General features: G+C 39.3%; 1 protein-coding gene across 2 annotated transcripts in view; it reads left to right on the plus strand.

Annotated features, from left to right (window-relative positions):
* SPTLC1 (serine palmitoyltransferase long chain base subunit 1) overlaps window positions 1-16,509 on the plus strand; it is a 61,344-nt gene that overhangs the window by 35,242 nt on the left and 9,593 nt on the right. For both annotated transcript variants that reach the window (XM_075549749.1, XM_075549748.1), the window contains exons 7-12: window positions 3,330-3,459; window positions 6,489-6,578; window positions 9,398-9,505; window positions 11,091-11,186; window positions 11,495-11,591; window positions 12,918-12,972. In XM_075549749.1, coding sequence (XP_075405864.1) covers window positions 3,330-3,459; window positions 6,489-6,578; window positions 9,398-9,505; window positions 11,091-11,186; window positions 11,495-11,591; window positions 12,918-12,972 — 576 coding nt within the window. The remainder of the gene's footprint in view (window positions 1-3,329; window positions 3,460-6,488; window positions 6,579-9,397; window positions 9,506-11,090; window positions 11,187-11,494; window positions 11,592-12,917; window positions 12,973-16,509) is intronic.

A 16,509-nucleotide genomic window follows, 5' to 3' on the forward strand; every position in this document is an offset into this window, starting at 1 on the left:
CTTCCCCCTTCATTTAATATGATATATATATATATACATATATACATATACACATACATACACACATATCTTTTTTTTTTTTGCATGATGCCTTATACCTGGTCCCTTGGGCACCTCGTGATCGCACTGGCCGGTGTGCTTCTTCCATGTGGGCTTATTTGCTTCTGAGCTAGATGGCCGCTTGTTCACCTTCAAGCCTTTAAGACCCCAGACACTATCTCTTTTGATAGCCGGGCACTATCAGCTTTCTTCACCACATTTGCTTATGCACCCATTTGTCTTCAGCGATCCTATCATGGAGGTGTGCAGTCAATGATATGATTTTTTGTTCTTTGATGTCTGGTAACTGATCCCTTTGGGACCACTCGATCACACAGGCTGGTGTGTTCTTCCATGTGGACTTTGTTGCTTCTGAGCTAGATGGCCGCTTGTTTATCTTCAAGCCTTTAAGACCCCAGTCACTATCTCTTTTGATAGCCGGGCACCATAAGCTTTCTTCACCACATTTACTTGTTCACCACTTTGGCTTCAGCCGTTGTGTTGGGAGAGTGAGCATCACAGCGTTCCAATTTAATAAAAGAAGGTATTCATACATTGAGGGAGTGTTTGAGTAGAGGCCCAAGGTCGTGTAGGACAATTTTTTAGGCCAAAATTCATGGACTGTTGATTTGTATGTATTAACACCTTAGGTGAGTGGACACTTAATGAAGATAGAGCAAGAATTTCATTAATGTTCTTCCACAAGGTCAGAGAGTTACTTCAGCCTTAGACACATGGAGGTATTTCAGATTGTTTAATCTGCTACCTGTGTGTTGAAGATAAAGTACAGTTCACTTAGTGGGAGTTCCAAATCAGACCCTGTGGTATGAGTGGAAGGAGCCAGCCCCCCCCCCCAATCACTACTTCAGTAAGCACAATTGTACCATTGTGATTTATATTATTATAGTCGTCGAGAGCATGAGAAATACAAGTAATGGAGTCAGACACATTTCATGGTAGCGTGCTCACCTTAGCCCCACTTGGAGGTCCACGTGGAGAGAGGGGGAAGCAAAGGAGGGGAGGACAAGGGGACAGGGAAACGGGAGGAGAGGAAGCGGAAAAGAGGGGGGAGGAGACCAGCGAGAGAGAACTCTCTCTTGCTAACCCAGGCCTATATACCTTTTGGGGGCGTGCAAGCCCACTGATTACAGAAAGGGGTTGCACTATAGATTATACAGCAATGAGGGGGTGGTCTAGAGACATACATGCAATAGGAAGAGGCGGGGTAGGAGGTATACATGTGACAAGATGGGTGGATCTTGGATTTAGGATGGTAGCTTAATTTTGGATGTCACAGGGCCGGTTTGACTTGTTCCCTGGTTCAACTGATAAGGTGAGACCACTTGGTCAGGAGCCTCAGGGAGAAACAGTTCACTGCCCTCAGCAGCAGGGAGCGGGGCCTACCCTGTCGTCTGGTGACTAACAGTCCTCAGGGAGGATGTCTGTAAGCATCTGGCCTCCCCCAATAAAACCCTCTGGGGTGGTCTCTGAGGGATGTTGTGCACATCTAAAGGACAGGGTCTGAAGTCCTGGTTGTTTATAGTACATAGTCTGGATCACTGAAGGTTGAATACAAACTAGGTCAAAAGTGTTCAATTATGTACATGATACCGAGCTTATTTTCGCATTGGTGATCTCAATACTTACTGGTGGTCGTTTTTTCCAGTGGCCTGCTCCCTGACTCTGTTTACCCATTAACTGAAGCATACATAGTCACTTTCTCGTGCCCTCCAGTAAAGGTGTGTTTTGCTGAAGGCAAAGAATACAAGAAAGATATTTGCATGTGTATCATTGACTACCCAAAGTTATTTGGCTGGGTAGATTATAACAAATTATAGGATAACATTGCAAAGAATAGAAATTGCGCAACGTTTAATTGTGCAACATTTAATTGTGCTCATGTGGAACCTGTACCCACAGCCAAGAAACTGTTATTTGAACAGGTCAAGAGGATACTACATGGTATAAAATCATGAGAGATTGAGTGTCAAGAGTTCTTCCTTTCACAATGCTTATTCATTCTGTATGCTGAGCAAATAATCTTAGAGGCTGAACTTTGTCATGAAGAACATTGCATAAAGATTGGAGGTGGACTCATTAATAACCCGCAACATGCTGATGACACAACCTTGTTTGCTAAAAGTGAAGAGAACCTGCAGCCCTTACTGATGAACATCAAAGGCTATACGGCCTTCAGTAGGGATTACTCCTCAGCATAAAGAAGGCAGAAGTTCACAATAGGATCAATACGCAACACTAGATCAAATTCTTCAGGGTTTCATTTTACTTGGGTCTGCCTCAGTGCCCCTGAAACAGCGGTTAAATCAAATGCCATATTACACTGGGCAATCTCATCTCGTTCCTCGGGTCCAAGGTACCTAGATAGTCACCCTCCTTTCCTCCTTTTAGCATCTGCTTGTGTTTCTTTGATAGATATTAGTAAAGCTTTTATCATTGTAAAAAGTATATCTTCTCCAGCTTTTATGTCCACTACTTGTACTTTTAAATGATGCATTTTTTAAATGTGTTAGGTGCCCTTGAATTGGTTCTGACTCATAGCAACATAAGGATTCATTGTCTGGTCCTGCACCATCCTTACAATTGTTGCTATATGTTTAAAAAAAAAAATCTTCCACCTAATTTACCCAGTATAGACGATCTTACTGCAGTTCAATCTTCAAGACCCACAGAATTCTCCCTTGCGTTGTGTAGTCAGTGGTTCAGTATTGTCTCTCATGACAGTCATGGCAAGGGAACAATGTAGCGCTCAAGTCAGAGATGGCTCCTGATGGGGAGAAGCACTGTGACTACAGGTGTGCCTACGAGAGAGAAAAGGACTGTAAAGTAAGCTTGATGCGCCATCATGCTGATGGCAGAGGTAAAAATACACGTTTTTGAAAAAATTAAATATGGTTGTTACATGAAAAGACTTACAGAATGTAGTATGAATAATGACGTATAAATGATCAAGTATATTTAAGTTATCAAAATTGGAGCTCAATCTGTTTTTAAAAGCAGGTGCTCCTTTTCTGAGTACTTTTATGAAGCCCTAGTGGCATGCCCTCGGTTATGCGTTGAGCTATATTAACACACAAGGTCAGCAATTCAAAACCCCCAGCAAGGACAAGGGAGAAAGATGAGGTGTTCTTCTGCTGTAAAGATTTACAGCCTTAGCAACCCCAGGGTGCGGTCCTGCTCTGCCCTCTAGGGTTGCTATGAGTCAGATCGAGAGTTTTCTAAAGTCTTTGGGCCAGACTCTCAACTGCAGCGTGTACTTGTCTTTCCTACAGAGATTCCGCGGCCTGCTTTGCGATTCAGAAAGGATTACAGGCTTCACGGAGTGACATTAAATTGTTCAAACATAATGATGTGGTTGACCTGGAGCGACTGCTAAAAGAACAAGAGATCGAGGATCAAAAGGTATGATTCTTTTGAAGAAGATTATTCAGCTCTTTTGTACTTTCTAACAAGCTGAATTATATATGAAACAGTAATTTGTTAGGAAACCTTGACAGTGGATCACATTTACATATTAAGTAAAGGTGTTCCTGCTTATTAAGTATGCTCAGTGTTGGGAAGCCAAGTCTAGTGGTAATTGCCTTGTCGTTGTCATAATTGCATGTGACAAATTCGGGGGAAGATAATCCAGGCAGCTTTTTAAGAGAGGAAAAATAATAGTGTGCACCGGGGAGTGTGGGAGATAAAAACTCTCAACGATATAGTAATAATGCCAACATTCATTGAAGATTTATAGGCATGTTCATATCAATCTAAGGCAGATATTAACTGGAGGAAAGGGTGGTAACATCTTTATTTATAAACAAAGCAAAAAATTTTTTCACTTCTGCCCTTGAGGGCTAAGCAAATGATGATAAGTAGGGAAACGGCTGTGCCCTGGGCTTGGATTCCTTACATCCTGCAGTTCTGTTTTCCATTGTTCTTCTCAAGAGCCTACCTAGCTCCTGTTGAGGGGGTTTGGAACTAGCTTCTTAGTGTTTCGATTAGAGAGAATGACAGAGGAAATGTATTTTAAGCATCATTCATTACAAATAAAATTTATTTTCTTCTGGTGACATGACTGGAAAAAATAATTAACTTTGCAAGTTGGGCAGCTTGCTCTATTCCCAGGAGTTCTTATTGGGCCTCTAATACAAGCAATCTTGTCTCAAACACTACTTTTTAAAAAATACTTTTATTGGTGCACTTGCATCTCTTATCACAATCCATACATTCATCCAGTGTGTCAAGCACATTTGTACATATACTGCCATCATTTTCAAAGCATTCTCTTCCCACTTGAGCCCCTGATATCAGCTCCCCATTTCTCCCTCCTTCTCTCCCCTGCCTACACTTCCGTCCTCCCTCTTTCCCTCCCTCATGAATCCTTGATAAGTTATAAATTATTATTTCCATATTTTATATCGTTCTCTGTCACCCCTCACCCACTTTTCCATTATTCGTCCTCCTGTGAGGGGGTTCTAGGTTGATCCTTGTGATCCATTCCCCCTTTATCCCCTCACCCTCCCCTAAGACGCCTAGTGTCTCTACTCTCCTTGTTGGCCCTGAGGGGTTTCTGTATCCTGGATTCCCTGTGTTGTGGTCTCTTGTCTGTAGCAGTCAAAAACCACTTTTGAGTGGGCTTTTCCAGATGTAATCCCTTCAGAAGTAGAATAACTGATAAAGAGGCTCACCACTTTCCATACTGTCTTAATTCATTTCCATTTCCAAAATATTTGTATTTCTTTTAGAACTGCTGTCTTTGTTTGTGTCAATCAAAACTCAGCCTTTCTTTAATGTTCACACATCAATATACATAATATATGTAGAAAAGGAGCCCCATTTTATACTTTGGTTCTGGGATAGACAGATATCTACTTATTTAAACTATTTAGAAAATTCCCTAATGAAAACCTAAAAATTGCTCTCCAGGCTAATTTTTTCCCCCTCCAAATTGTAAACAGTTATCTCTTGTTTTAACTAAACAGTAGAATGCTACTGAAAAGTATGACCAATGAACATGTCAACTTTAAAGTTTATTTTGTCAAATTAGCATTACATGTTTTGAAACATTTAAATTTTATATGTGTATGTTTTTAAATGTATTTCTACTTTAATTTTTATTTTTTTACTAATTGAGATACCTTGTCTTACTGCAAGTGGTTCACTGTCTAATCTACATTTTACTTTTAGAAATACAGTTGTCCTGCTTTTTCACATTAATGTAGAGTTTTAATGATTGTTACTTTTGGAATGTTTTCTGCTTAGATGCTAAACTTTCATTTGAAGGTGAATTAGAACATTGGACTTTACTCCAGGTTTAGATTGAGCTGGCTTTGCCAGCTTCCCAATGGCGCATGGATGTGTCTTCACCTCTTTTTTACATAGTTCTGATGTTGCGTATTAATTCTTCCGCAAGAGAAGTGTTATTTGCAATGTTTACTATTCTTAATACATGAAGAATGTATTAAACATACAAAAAAACAAAAACTGAGATTGTCATAGAAAATTAGGCCAATAATGAATAGTTAAACATTGGGCTGGGATCCTCAGGGTCAATAGTTCAAACCACTAGCTGGGAAAAAGACAGGGCTTTCAACTCCCATAGACAGTTGCAGACTCAGAGACTCACAGGGATTGTTCTGCCCTGTCCTATGGGATCGCTAGAAGTTGGCATCAACTCAATGGCAGTTAGTCTGTTTTTTAGTTTAATGAACAGTGTTCATAGAAAAAGTACAAATCACTATGAACCAATGAAAAAAATAACCTGACCTCACTAATGATTAAAGAAAGTAAGGTAGGGATCTTTTGCCTGGCAAAGTAGGGAGCATTTTAACTAGCAACAATTCTGCCGATGCAGGTGTAGTAAACAAAAACACAGCCCTATGATACTAGGAAGAACTCAGATTAGAGGATAAGTGACCAGATATATTACAACCTAAAAACCTAACCCACAGCAATCAAGTTAAATCCAACTCACAGTGACCTATATATGGTTTCAGAAGCTTTACATCTTCACAGGAACAAAAAGCCTCAACATTCTACCTCGAATGGTGGGTGGGTTTAATCCTGACAGCACCAGTATTTCAAAATCCTTTAAAATTCATGCCCTTTGAGCTGCATCCCTAGAAAGTAATCAGACATCATGTCAACAATTTAAGGATCATCACATTCTGTGGTTCAAGGTTTGGTTTGTCTTTGAATCCTGACGGTACCTGAGCAGTTTCTGTTTTTGTCAGGGGTTCACCTACTAAATTTTGTGGACTTAAAAATGTGTCTGAGAAAAGGAGCACTATTTTAATCTCAAAATAGCAGAATCTGAAATCCTGGATGTTATGTTTATTTAGATTATGTTTGGATTAATACATTTTAATACAATTAAATTGCTAAGGAACATGTGGTAGGTTTTGAGTTACTGGTATTTAAGATATCTGCATTTGTTTCTTTTAAAGAATCCTCGAAAGGCTCGTGTAACTCGGCGCTTCATTGTCGTGGAAGGGCTGTATATGAATACTGGAGCTATTTGTCCTCTTCCAGAATTGGTAAGCAAGCACATCTGCTGTGTTGTTTTAATATTCAAGCTATTTGATAGGGATGTTTCCTACCACTTGTAACACACAATAACTATTATTTTGCATAACAATAGATAACATTTTCTGAAGGAGCCCTGATAGCATAATGCGTTGCTGCTAACCACAAGGTCAGCAGTTCAAATCCACCAGCTGCTCTGTGGGAGAAAAATGGGACTTTATTCCTATATACCAATATAATCTTGGAAACTCTCAGGGATAGTTCCATCTTGTCCTGTAGGGTCTTTAGCATTTTCTGATAATTCCATGGAAATGCCAGTGCTGACCTTTAAAGAACTGTTCTGATTCACTGCTATCAAAATCAAGATACAGGAAATTCCCAAAACCTCAAAAAGGTGCCTCATTTACTTTAAGAAGTAGAACATGTCTTTCTTGACTAGTGTGGCCCTCAAGTACTATAGAGGATCAAATTAGCACACACAACAGCTCCAAAGATTTGATGGGAACAACTCAAAAAAGGAGGCTGACTATAATTGTCAACTCCAAGAATATCATTCACATCACTGAACATGCTGTCCCCACTTCCCTGTCAGTGTGTTGTGCTCTGGTGGCCTGTGTGTTGCTGTGATGGTGAAAGCTATGCCACGGGTATTTCAAATACCAGCAGGGTCATCCTAAGTGAACAGGATTCAGCAGAGCTTCCAGACTAAGAATAGGCTCTAAAGTAGTAAGACAATGCCTACTCCGAGGAATTAGACACTGGAAACCCTATCGAAACCATGGACATATTGTCAGTTACTGAAACCTCATGAATAGAAGCAGGGCATTGTCAGAGATGGTGCCAGAAGATAAGCCCCTTAGGTCAGAAGGCACACTCAAAATATGACTAAGGAAGAGTTGCCTTTTCAAAATGGAGTAGACCATATTGATGCTGATAGATTGAAGCCTGTAGGAGTAAAGCTTTAAGGGCCTTCATTTGCTGATGGGGCATGACTCAAAATGAAAAGAAAAGGATGCTAACATCTATTATTAATTTGAAGTTTATGGCATTCCATGATGCTCACCTTCCCGACATGATTGCTGAAGACAGAGCGGGTACGTAAGTAAATGTAAAGAAAGCTGGTGGAGCCCAGCTATCAAAAGATGTAGCATCTGGGGTCTTAAAGGCTTGAAGGCAAACAAGCGACCATCTAGCTCATATGCAACAAAGGCCACATGGAAGAAGCACACCAGCCTGTGTGATCACGAGGTGTCACAGGGATCGGGTATCAGGCATCATCAGAACAAAAAAATCATCATTGAGAATGAGGGGCAGTGCGGGGAGGGGACCCAAAGCCCATCTGTGGGCAACTGGACACCCCCTTACAGAAGAGTCAGAGGGAGGAGACAAGCCAGTCAGGGTGCAGTCTAGCAACAATGAAACATACAACTTTCCTCTAATTCTTAAATGCTTCCTTCCCCCAACTATCATGATCCCAGTTCTACCTTACAAATCCTGCTAGAACACAGGATGTACACTGGTACAGATAGGAACTGGAAGCACAGGGAATCTAGGACAGATGAACCCTCAGGACCAGTGGTGAGAGTGGTGATACCAGGAGGATGGAGGGAAGGTTGGGTAGAAAGGGGGAACCAATTATAGGGATCTACATATAACCTCCTTCCTGGGGACGGACAACAGAAAAGTGGGTGAAGGAAGACGTCGGACAGTGTAAGACATGACAAAATAAAAATAATTTCTAAATTATTAAGGGTTCATGAGGGAAGGGGGGATGTGGAGGGAGGGGGAAAATGAGCTGATACCAAGGGCTCAAGTAGAAAGCAAATGTTTTGAGAATGGTAACAGCAACAAATATACAAATGTGTTTGACACAGTAGTGGATGTATGGACTGTGATAAGAGTTATACGAGTCCCCAATAAAATGATTTTTAATAAAATAAAATAATTTCAAGTTTGAATCTAGGAAAATTGGAAGTTATCAAAAATGGAATGAAATACATGACAATGTTCTAGGCATTAATGAGGTGAAATGAACTGGTATTGGCCATTTAGAATTAAAAAAGCATGGCTTATTATGCTTGGAATAACACAGTCAATCAAAAGGAATAGAGTTGCATTCCCTGTCAAACAGGACATTTCAAGGTCTATCTTGAAGTACAGTGCTGTCTGTGATAGGATAGTGTCTATCCTCATATTAGGAAATCCAAGCAATACAACTATTATTCAAATTTATGCACCAACCATTACAGCTAATGATGAAAAAAAATCAGAAGAATTCCACCAATGATTTCAGTCTGAAATTGGTCAAACATACCAATCTATAAAGTCCTCTTCAGACTCACAAAACACATGCAATGATGCCAAATGCAGGAAGATCACAGGCCAGTGGGTGGAAAGTCTTATGGGTCCAATGGCAGTGGATGCATCTTCAGGGCTCTGGCTGCTATCAATGTGGCTCCATCTGGCTTGTCAACAGGAAGACCAAGGCAGAGAGAGAGACAGAGACAGACAGACCAGCCTCCAGTGAGCTGTTTATCTTTGTACTTCCAAATGAGGTCATCCGGCTGCGACCCGATTGGCAGGCTAAGCTCCATTCCTTCATTCTTAATAGCCTTAAGTTGACAGATTATGTAACCACCCCAGATGCATTTTATTTCTTCCCTAGTTGTTTCATCTAGAGCATTTCTCCAAGTTACCCTCTATTCTTGAGTCTTATTGTTGCGCATTTAGGTACTTGTTTTTTTCTTATTTAAGTTTTTGGTGTTTTTTTTAAGATGTCCTATATCCCAGTAGGTCAATATTCTAAAGTTCTCTTTTATTTCACCTGTAGGTTAAATTGAAATATAAATACAAAGCAAGAATCTTTCTGGAAGAAAGCCTTTCATTTGGAGTTCTAGGAGAGCATGGCCGAGGAGTCACGGAGCACTATGGAATCAATGTGCGTTAGCTTTGGGGGCAAGCGTTTCTGCGTGTGGAACTGTGGGGCGTTACCTGTTTCAGGATACAGCCCCGTATTTGTTGAGTGTACGGTGTCGTGTTTCTAGAGGCACAAGTTCATGCTCATCATAGATTTGGAGGCCATGACACTTTGGTAACTGTCTCCTCGCTGTGCCAAGGCTGGATCTAGGCAGCCAGGTCAGAGGGTCCCATTTTCTCTCCAGAACTGCAAACTCAAAGTAGCTGGTTGTGGGATTTATGTTCCTACTCCATCGCTAGCATTCATTCTTCACTTAGAAACCTGTAAATTGACTTCCATTTTTTATTACAGCAATAAGAATTCCCCAAAATGAAAGAACTTATGATGTCATTGAAAAGATATTTTTTCTAGGACTTAAAATTCCATACTCTAATTATGCCAGACACACAATACATGAGACAAAGTAGTAGTGCTACAAAATTATAGAAAACTTTAATAAACAATTCAATGTGAAGCTATTGTTTCTCAACATATCTTCCATCTAGACTTATACAGATCTGAAAACAGTATTTCCATCTCTAACTCCTCCCTCAAAAGATGCTGAGCTCTTTTGATTACTCCATGTCAAATTGACAGTAATATAGTTATAGAATCTGCCAGGGATTCAATTCATGTCATATTTCTTTAAAAGCTTACCATATAAAAGTGTGAAGGGAATGGTCAAGATTAGGGTGATTGGTTGTGTGGATTAAAGTAAGTGTCAGCATATGATAAAATACACCCTTCATCAGCTTGGTAGGGCTTAAGGGCAATGTAACGAAGAGGAATTACTGAGACCCAAATGAAGGCTGAACATGATAGTAAAAAGGAAATAGGTGAAAGAACTAGGAGGCAAAGAGCATTTATAGAGGTCTAAATACAGGCATGTATATATGTAAATATATTTATACGTGACGATGGGAAATAGATCTATGTGCATATATTTATAGGTTTAGTATTAAGGTAGCAGATGGACACTGGGCCTTTACTCAATCAAGTACTCCCTCAATGCAAGAAGACTTCATTCTAATAACCCGGCATCATGTGATGTTCACCTTCCTGACAGGGGGATAGACAACAGAAAAGTGGGTAAAGGGAAACATCGGTCAGTATTAAGACATGAAAAAATAATAATAATCTATAAATTATCAAGGGTTCATGAAGGGAGGGAGGGGATAAAAGAGGAGCTGATACCAAGGGCTCAAGTAGAAAGAAAATGTTTTGAAAATGATGATGGCAACACATCTACAAATATGCTTGACACAGTGGATGGATGTATGGATTGTGATAAGAGTTGTACCAGCCCCCAATAAAATGATTACAAAAAAAAAATACACCCTCCATCAATTGAAGCACTTTGTTTCATAGCCAAATCTTTAAACATTCATTCTTGTAATTATAGATTCTTCATTGGTTTGTCTTTACCTTTCACAGAGTAATTTGTATGAATTCATCTTTTTAATTCAGTTTTTAATCGACATGATTAGTGCTGAAGTTCTTATCCCCAAGTTGTCATTTTCTCCTTATATTGAGGAATAACTACCGGTGTGTCCTTCTTTCCTGGCAGATTGATGATATTGATTTTATCAGTGCAAACTTGGAGAACGCCCTTGCCTCTATTGGAGGCTTCTGCTGTGGCAGGTCCTTTGTTATTGACCATCAGGTAGGCGTCTCTTAATAGCAAACCATACACTGTAACTGGTTACTTATGAAAACATACCTTGTAAATAAAAAATACAGTTGATTACAGGTTTTATTTAAAAGACCATTTGAAAAATTGCTTAAAATATTTTATTTGGAAATCTTCTTCCTTTAAAACTCTTTTTATTATACATGTAATTTTTATCCATTCCTGGATCTTCCACATCACCACCTGTACACACTATTTCATACATTGCTGCCTATACCAGAATGCTTACCATATAAAAGGCAAAAAAGGGTCTTTAATAATGTGAATTCATTTCTTTTCAGCGACTTTCTGGCCAGGGCTACTGCTTCTCAGCATCCTTACCACCTCTGTTAGCTTCCGCTGCAATTGAGGCCCTCAACATCATGGAAGAGAATCCAGGTATATTTTTTAAAACTCAAATCCAAAAGTTCTTAGTTACTATTAATTTTCTTCCTCTTTTGCTTTCTGCAGGAATTAGCTAGAAGAAAATATTTCCCAGAGAGAATTCTGAATTCCCTCCCCTGGCAATCCAGGACCTGTCAGAGATTGTCCCTGGAGTGGAGTCTCTCATTCACAGTCTGGCAGGCTGTGTCTGTGAGAGGAAATGCTTAAGGAGGAACAGCCTCCGAAACATCCCCACGCTCATGTCCAAACTTGACCATCTTCGTTTGCTTTATACTTTGTTGTGAAACGAGGGGAAATTTGCTGCTTTGGGTTTATTTAATTTTATACCTGTTGTCTGGTTTTCCAGACAGCCTTTGACACATCATTGGGTACTGAGGCCAACCATGGTTCACCAATGGAGAAATTGCTTGGTGGGCCCACTGATACCCTGCCCTTAGCAGGTTCTTAGATTACTGGGTTTACTGAAATACATCGACAGGCTTCTATCTAATCTATACGGCAGTGCTGGGAGGGGGGGGGCATTGATTTAGAAGTGACATATTTGAGATATTCTTCAGTCATCACTGAGTAAATAGTATTTCCTTTACATTTGACTCCAAGTTATTAGCATAATGCCAAAGGAGAAAAAAGGAAAAATTAAAAACTTGCTGCAACAACATAAATTAGGCAGTCCCATGTTTTGAAGATAAAGGAATCAAGGAGCAGGAAAGTGAGGTGGCGCACTAGTTACCTATGAAAGCCTTGGCACGAGCAGCACGATTGTCTGGATATAATAAAAATAATAACAATGGCAATTAGGAATTAAAAGTAACACTTTACTATAATAGAGCCACCTTATCAAAACTGAAAACAAAGGACGAAGCAAGCTTTTACCGGGGAGCTTGTTTTCACAATGTATGATTTTGGTTTTAATTCAGCGAGCCAGAACACGGTGTGTGTCTGTGTGCACTTTAATATCCTTGCTTTACGGTAACCTCACACTTGCACCTTTTTGGAGGTGGTAATCTATTTTTTTTCTTCTCACTTGTCCTTAAATGAGGAAAATGTCCAAGGAAACAGTATAAAATTTACTATAGTGTAAGGGTCACTATTTTGCTTGGAAGACACTATCCCAGCTTTTGCTGAAAGTAGACCAGCAAAATGAGACTGCACCAGGTTCCTTAAGGCCCAACACAAAAGCTCTCAGGCCGTCAGAGGGAAGGAATTTTCTAGCCCTCAAGTATATGGAAGAATCTGCTACATCTTAAATTGATGAACTGTGTCTTTGAGTAATAATATCAAATATTCCAAGTATACTACCAACGGTATTTTTTCATGCAGGTATTTTTGCAGTGTTGAAAGAAAAATGCAAGCAAATTCATAGTGCTTTACAAGGGTAAGTTTTATCTATTTCCCACGAATTTAATGTTTATCTGTACCCCATTGAAAATACTAGTGAAAACCTCTGAACTTTTGATAGGTGAGGTCAGACTGATGGACTTGAAACTTAAGAAACCAAAAATGTGATTCACTTAAATTGATACACTATTTGCGTAAAACCAAATCCTGGTATTTAAAATAATCATGATCTGGTTTTTGTCAAAATGATTAAAATTCATTAATAAAATGTTATAGCAGTAGAGAAGATACAAAGATGGAAGTAGCAAACCACCCTCCATCCTACCACTAGAAATAAGCCCAGTAAATATTAGAAGCTCGCTCCAGTCTATACAAATAGTTAGCATATTTTTTATATTGTTAAGTCCTTGTCGTTATACTGCTCATGTTACTTCTTAATAAATTACTAAATTCTGTTCTATTTCTATTAATACAAGAAAAAGAAAGTAAAATTAAAGTGAACCATATGAAAGTTTCTCTTTTTTTACTGTAAAAGTCCCCACATCCCCAAACTCATAGCCATCAAGTTGATTCTGACTCAGCAACCCCTATAGGGATAGCAAGTGCCCTTTGGGTTTCTGAGACTTTAAACCTTTAGAGGAACAGACAGCCTCATCTTTCTCCCTAGATGACAGATGGTGGGTTCAAACCGTTGACCTTGTGGTTAGTAACTGAGTGTACATAACCCACTATGCCACTAGTGTAAGATTTTTCTAGAGTTGAGGAAACTGTGAGATTGCTGACAATTTTGGTCTTACAAAAAATTATCCAGGATTGCCCCAGGTGTTTCTTTTTCCCTGTCCTTAAGGTTGAATATACCCTCTTGGTCTTGAAAGTCTTGTCTATTACCAGGTATGGAACCCACAGACTTTGCATAAAGAAAAGAATAATTGATCAATGAGTAGTAGATCACAGCCATCTTAAATAAAGTAGGGGCAAAAGTAATTAAAGTTCTGGGTGTGTCTATATGATTGATTGTAACAAAAGCTGTATTTAAGATAGAGATATGTTGTTTGTATTGGTTCCAGCGACATCGATTGCATGAAATATTAACACAGCCTGGGAACAGTGGAATCACTATACATTCATGACCACCACACCCAAATGCCACTCACTGATAGTGTTGATGTTCGTTTTAGCAGTCCAGTCTTCTGTCTCACACCTTGTCCTCCTGACTCCGTAACTCCCTGTCTGCAGTCCATCTACTGCGAGCTGTTATCCTGGCCTCATGCTATCACTGAAGAACATCCTTTTTTCCCCACATAAATCTGTATGTCTGCCTGGAGCCCTGGTGGCATAATGGTTACAAGTTGAGCTACTAACAACAAGGTCAATAGTTCGAAACCACTGGCTGCTCCTCAGGAGAAAGGCAGGGTTTTCTACACCTGTAAAGAGTTACAGTTGTGGAAACTCACAGGGGCAGTTCTACCCTGTCCTATAGGGTTGCTACAATTTTGGATAGACTGGATGGTAGTGAGTTTGTTGATGTCTAGGCCAATCTTCCTTCCCGTGACACCTAAAGAAATGGTCCTCCAACCATCATAAGCCCTTCTTACTTAAAGGCGGAGTACTTTTGTTTTGTATATGTTTTTTTTGCTGATTACTTATTTCTCTGAACTGTTCTTATATCCAGCAATTTTTAAGCTTTTCATATTTTCAGTAATTTATTTGATTTTGTTGTCATCATATGCATAAACATTCTATTACCTACATAATAGTTTCTCTCCTCCTCTCCCAATTTTTGTGCATCTTACTTTGTTTTATCTTTTTTTCATCGATCAAGGTCTCTCTAGTACTGTTTTGTTTTTCTTCCACAAGAGAAAAGCTTGTAGTTAGTTCAGGGATCGTTTGCTGGCCCTTAGGAGCGTTTTCCAGTCCAGTCTGTTGGGGCACCACGCCCTGGGCCCAAAGTCCACTTTCAGCATTCCCTGGGGACCTTGCCACTCCATTCCCTTGCTGTTCCGCTGCACTCCCCCAGTGATTTGCCTCGGTGTGGTGGGATCAGGTCAGGTGCAATTCCCACACTGTGTCTCCGGTGCTGTCCCCTGTATCGCCCTTAGTCACTGAGAGGCATCATTTCTCATAGTGGGGTCTAGTACTGTTTTAAATGGAGGCAGTAATAGCAAACATCCTTAATTGCTATATTCCCAGGACCATTTCATCATTAAATATAAAGCAACATAGTATTGGTTGCCTTTATAAATTATAAATTAGATAGGTGGCCTTTATAAATTTATTCCTAAATTTGGAAAAGCAAAGTTTTTTGTAAATTCATAAATAGATGTTGAACTTTTGTAAAATATTTTTCACACCTATTAAGATATATCATGTTTTGGTCTCTCCTACTTACAGCAATATACTTTCTGATGTTAAACCACCATGCTGTACTAATTGAAATGTATTTTCTACAGTTTTGTTGTAAAAGATAGGATTCTTTAGAGACTACAGCCAAGAAATCCCTATGGCGCAGTTCTACTCTTACATACAGGGTCACTGTGGGTCTGAATGGAATTAAACTCAGTTTTCATGTATGGTAGTGAATGCGTTACACCCATGTTATGGCAGCCTCGACAGTCTTTTGTTACACCCATGTTATCAGGTAGTTTTCCTATATTTTCTGCTTTATGTAGCAACTGTTTAGGAAAAGGCTTCATTCTTTTATTGCTTAGCAGTTAAGCAGAGGCTTTCTAGACTTGGGACCTTTGTGTTGAAGTGTAGATGATATCTAATTTCCTCTCTTGTGCCTGTATTATATTCTCATTTTGATTTCTGTTTCTATCTTTCCATGTATTTGTCTTCTTACTCTTTCTCAGTGAATTTAATTTACTGGTTTTATTTCCTTTTTTCTAATATTTTCAATTATTAATTCCGAGTAATTTAAAATTGTTTTTCTAATCAGTTCACGAAGTCAGTAGCCAAACTAGTTTGCCCCTTTGTCAGAAACTGGAAGATTACCAGTTGCTAACACAGATGGTTCCTTGTGTCTAATGCCCTCCTTGGACTAAACACAAAAGGACCGAAGCCAAGTGTGTCTTACGGATTGCCTTAGCTCTGATACCTTGCCCAGGGCTTGATAGTTACCCACTTGGATAGAAGAATATTATCCAAAATTCTTTACCTCATGGAATAGACTGTAATTCTGAACTCAAGCTAAAACGCTCGTGTTCATTTGGTTTAGTTAAACTTTAATTTAGGCAGAAAAATTTGGCATTTTGTTTTGTTTTATCTCCCATTAGCTTCCCCTACCTATCTGTCAAAACACAAGTTAGCTTGGCCTTCAAGTGCCTTGTTAAGGAAAATTCAGGCCATTTGATTCATTTGTAAGCTATTTAAAAAGCAAAAAGTTTTAGGTTCTCTTCTGAGACTACATGACCTTAAAGAACTTACTTCTTTGTATATAATTTTGAAACAGTCAAAAATTGCATAGAGAACAAGTTTTAAAGGTAGATGGCATGTATCTGCACTAGTGAGAGAACGAATGTAGAAGATGCCCTCACATTCCAAAAGCCCTCGATTCTGAGAGTCCATGATTCAA

The sequence above is a fragment of the Tenrec ecaudatus genome, chromosome 5 (genome assembly GCF_050624435.1).
Source record: "Tenrec ecaudatus isolate mTenEca1 chromosome 5, mTenEca1.hap1, whole genome shotgun sequence".
Classification (NCBI taxonomy): Eukaryota; Metazoa; Chordata; class Mammalia; order Afrosoricida; family Tenrecidae; genus Tenrec; species Tenrec ecaudatus.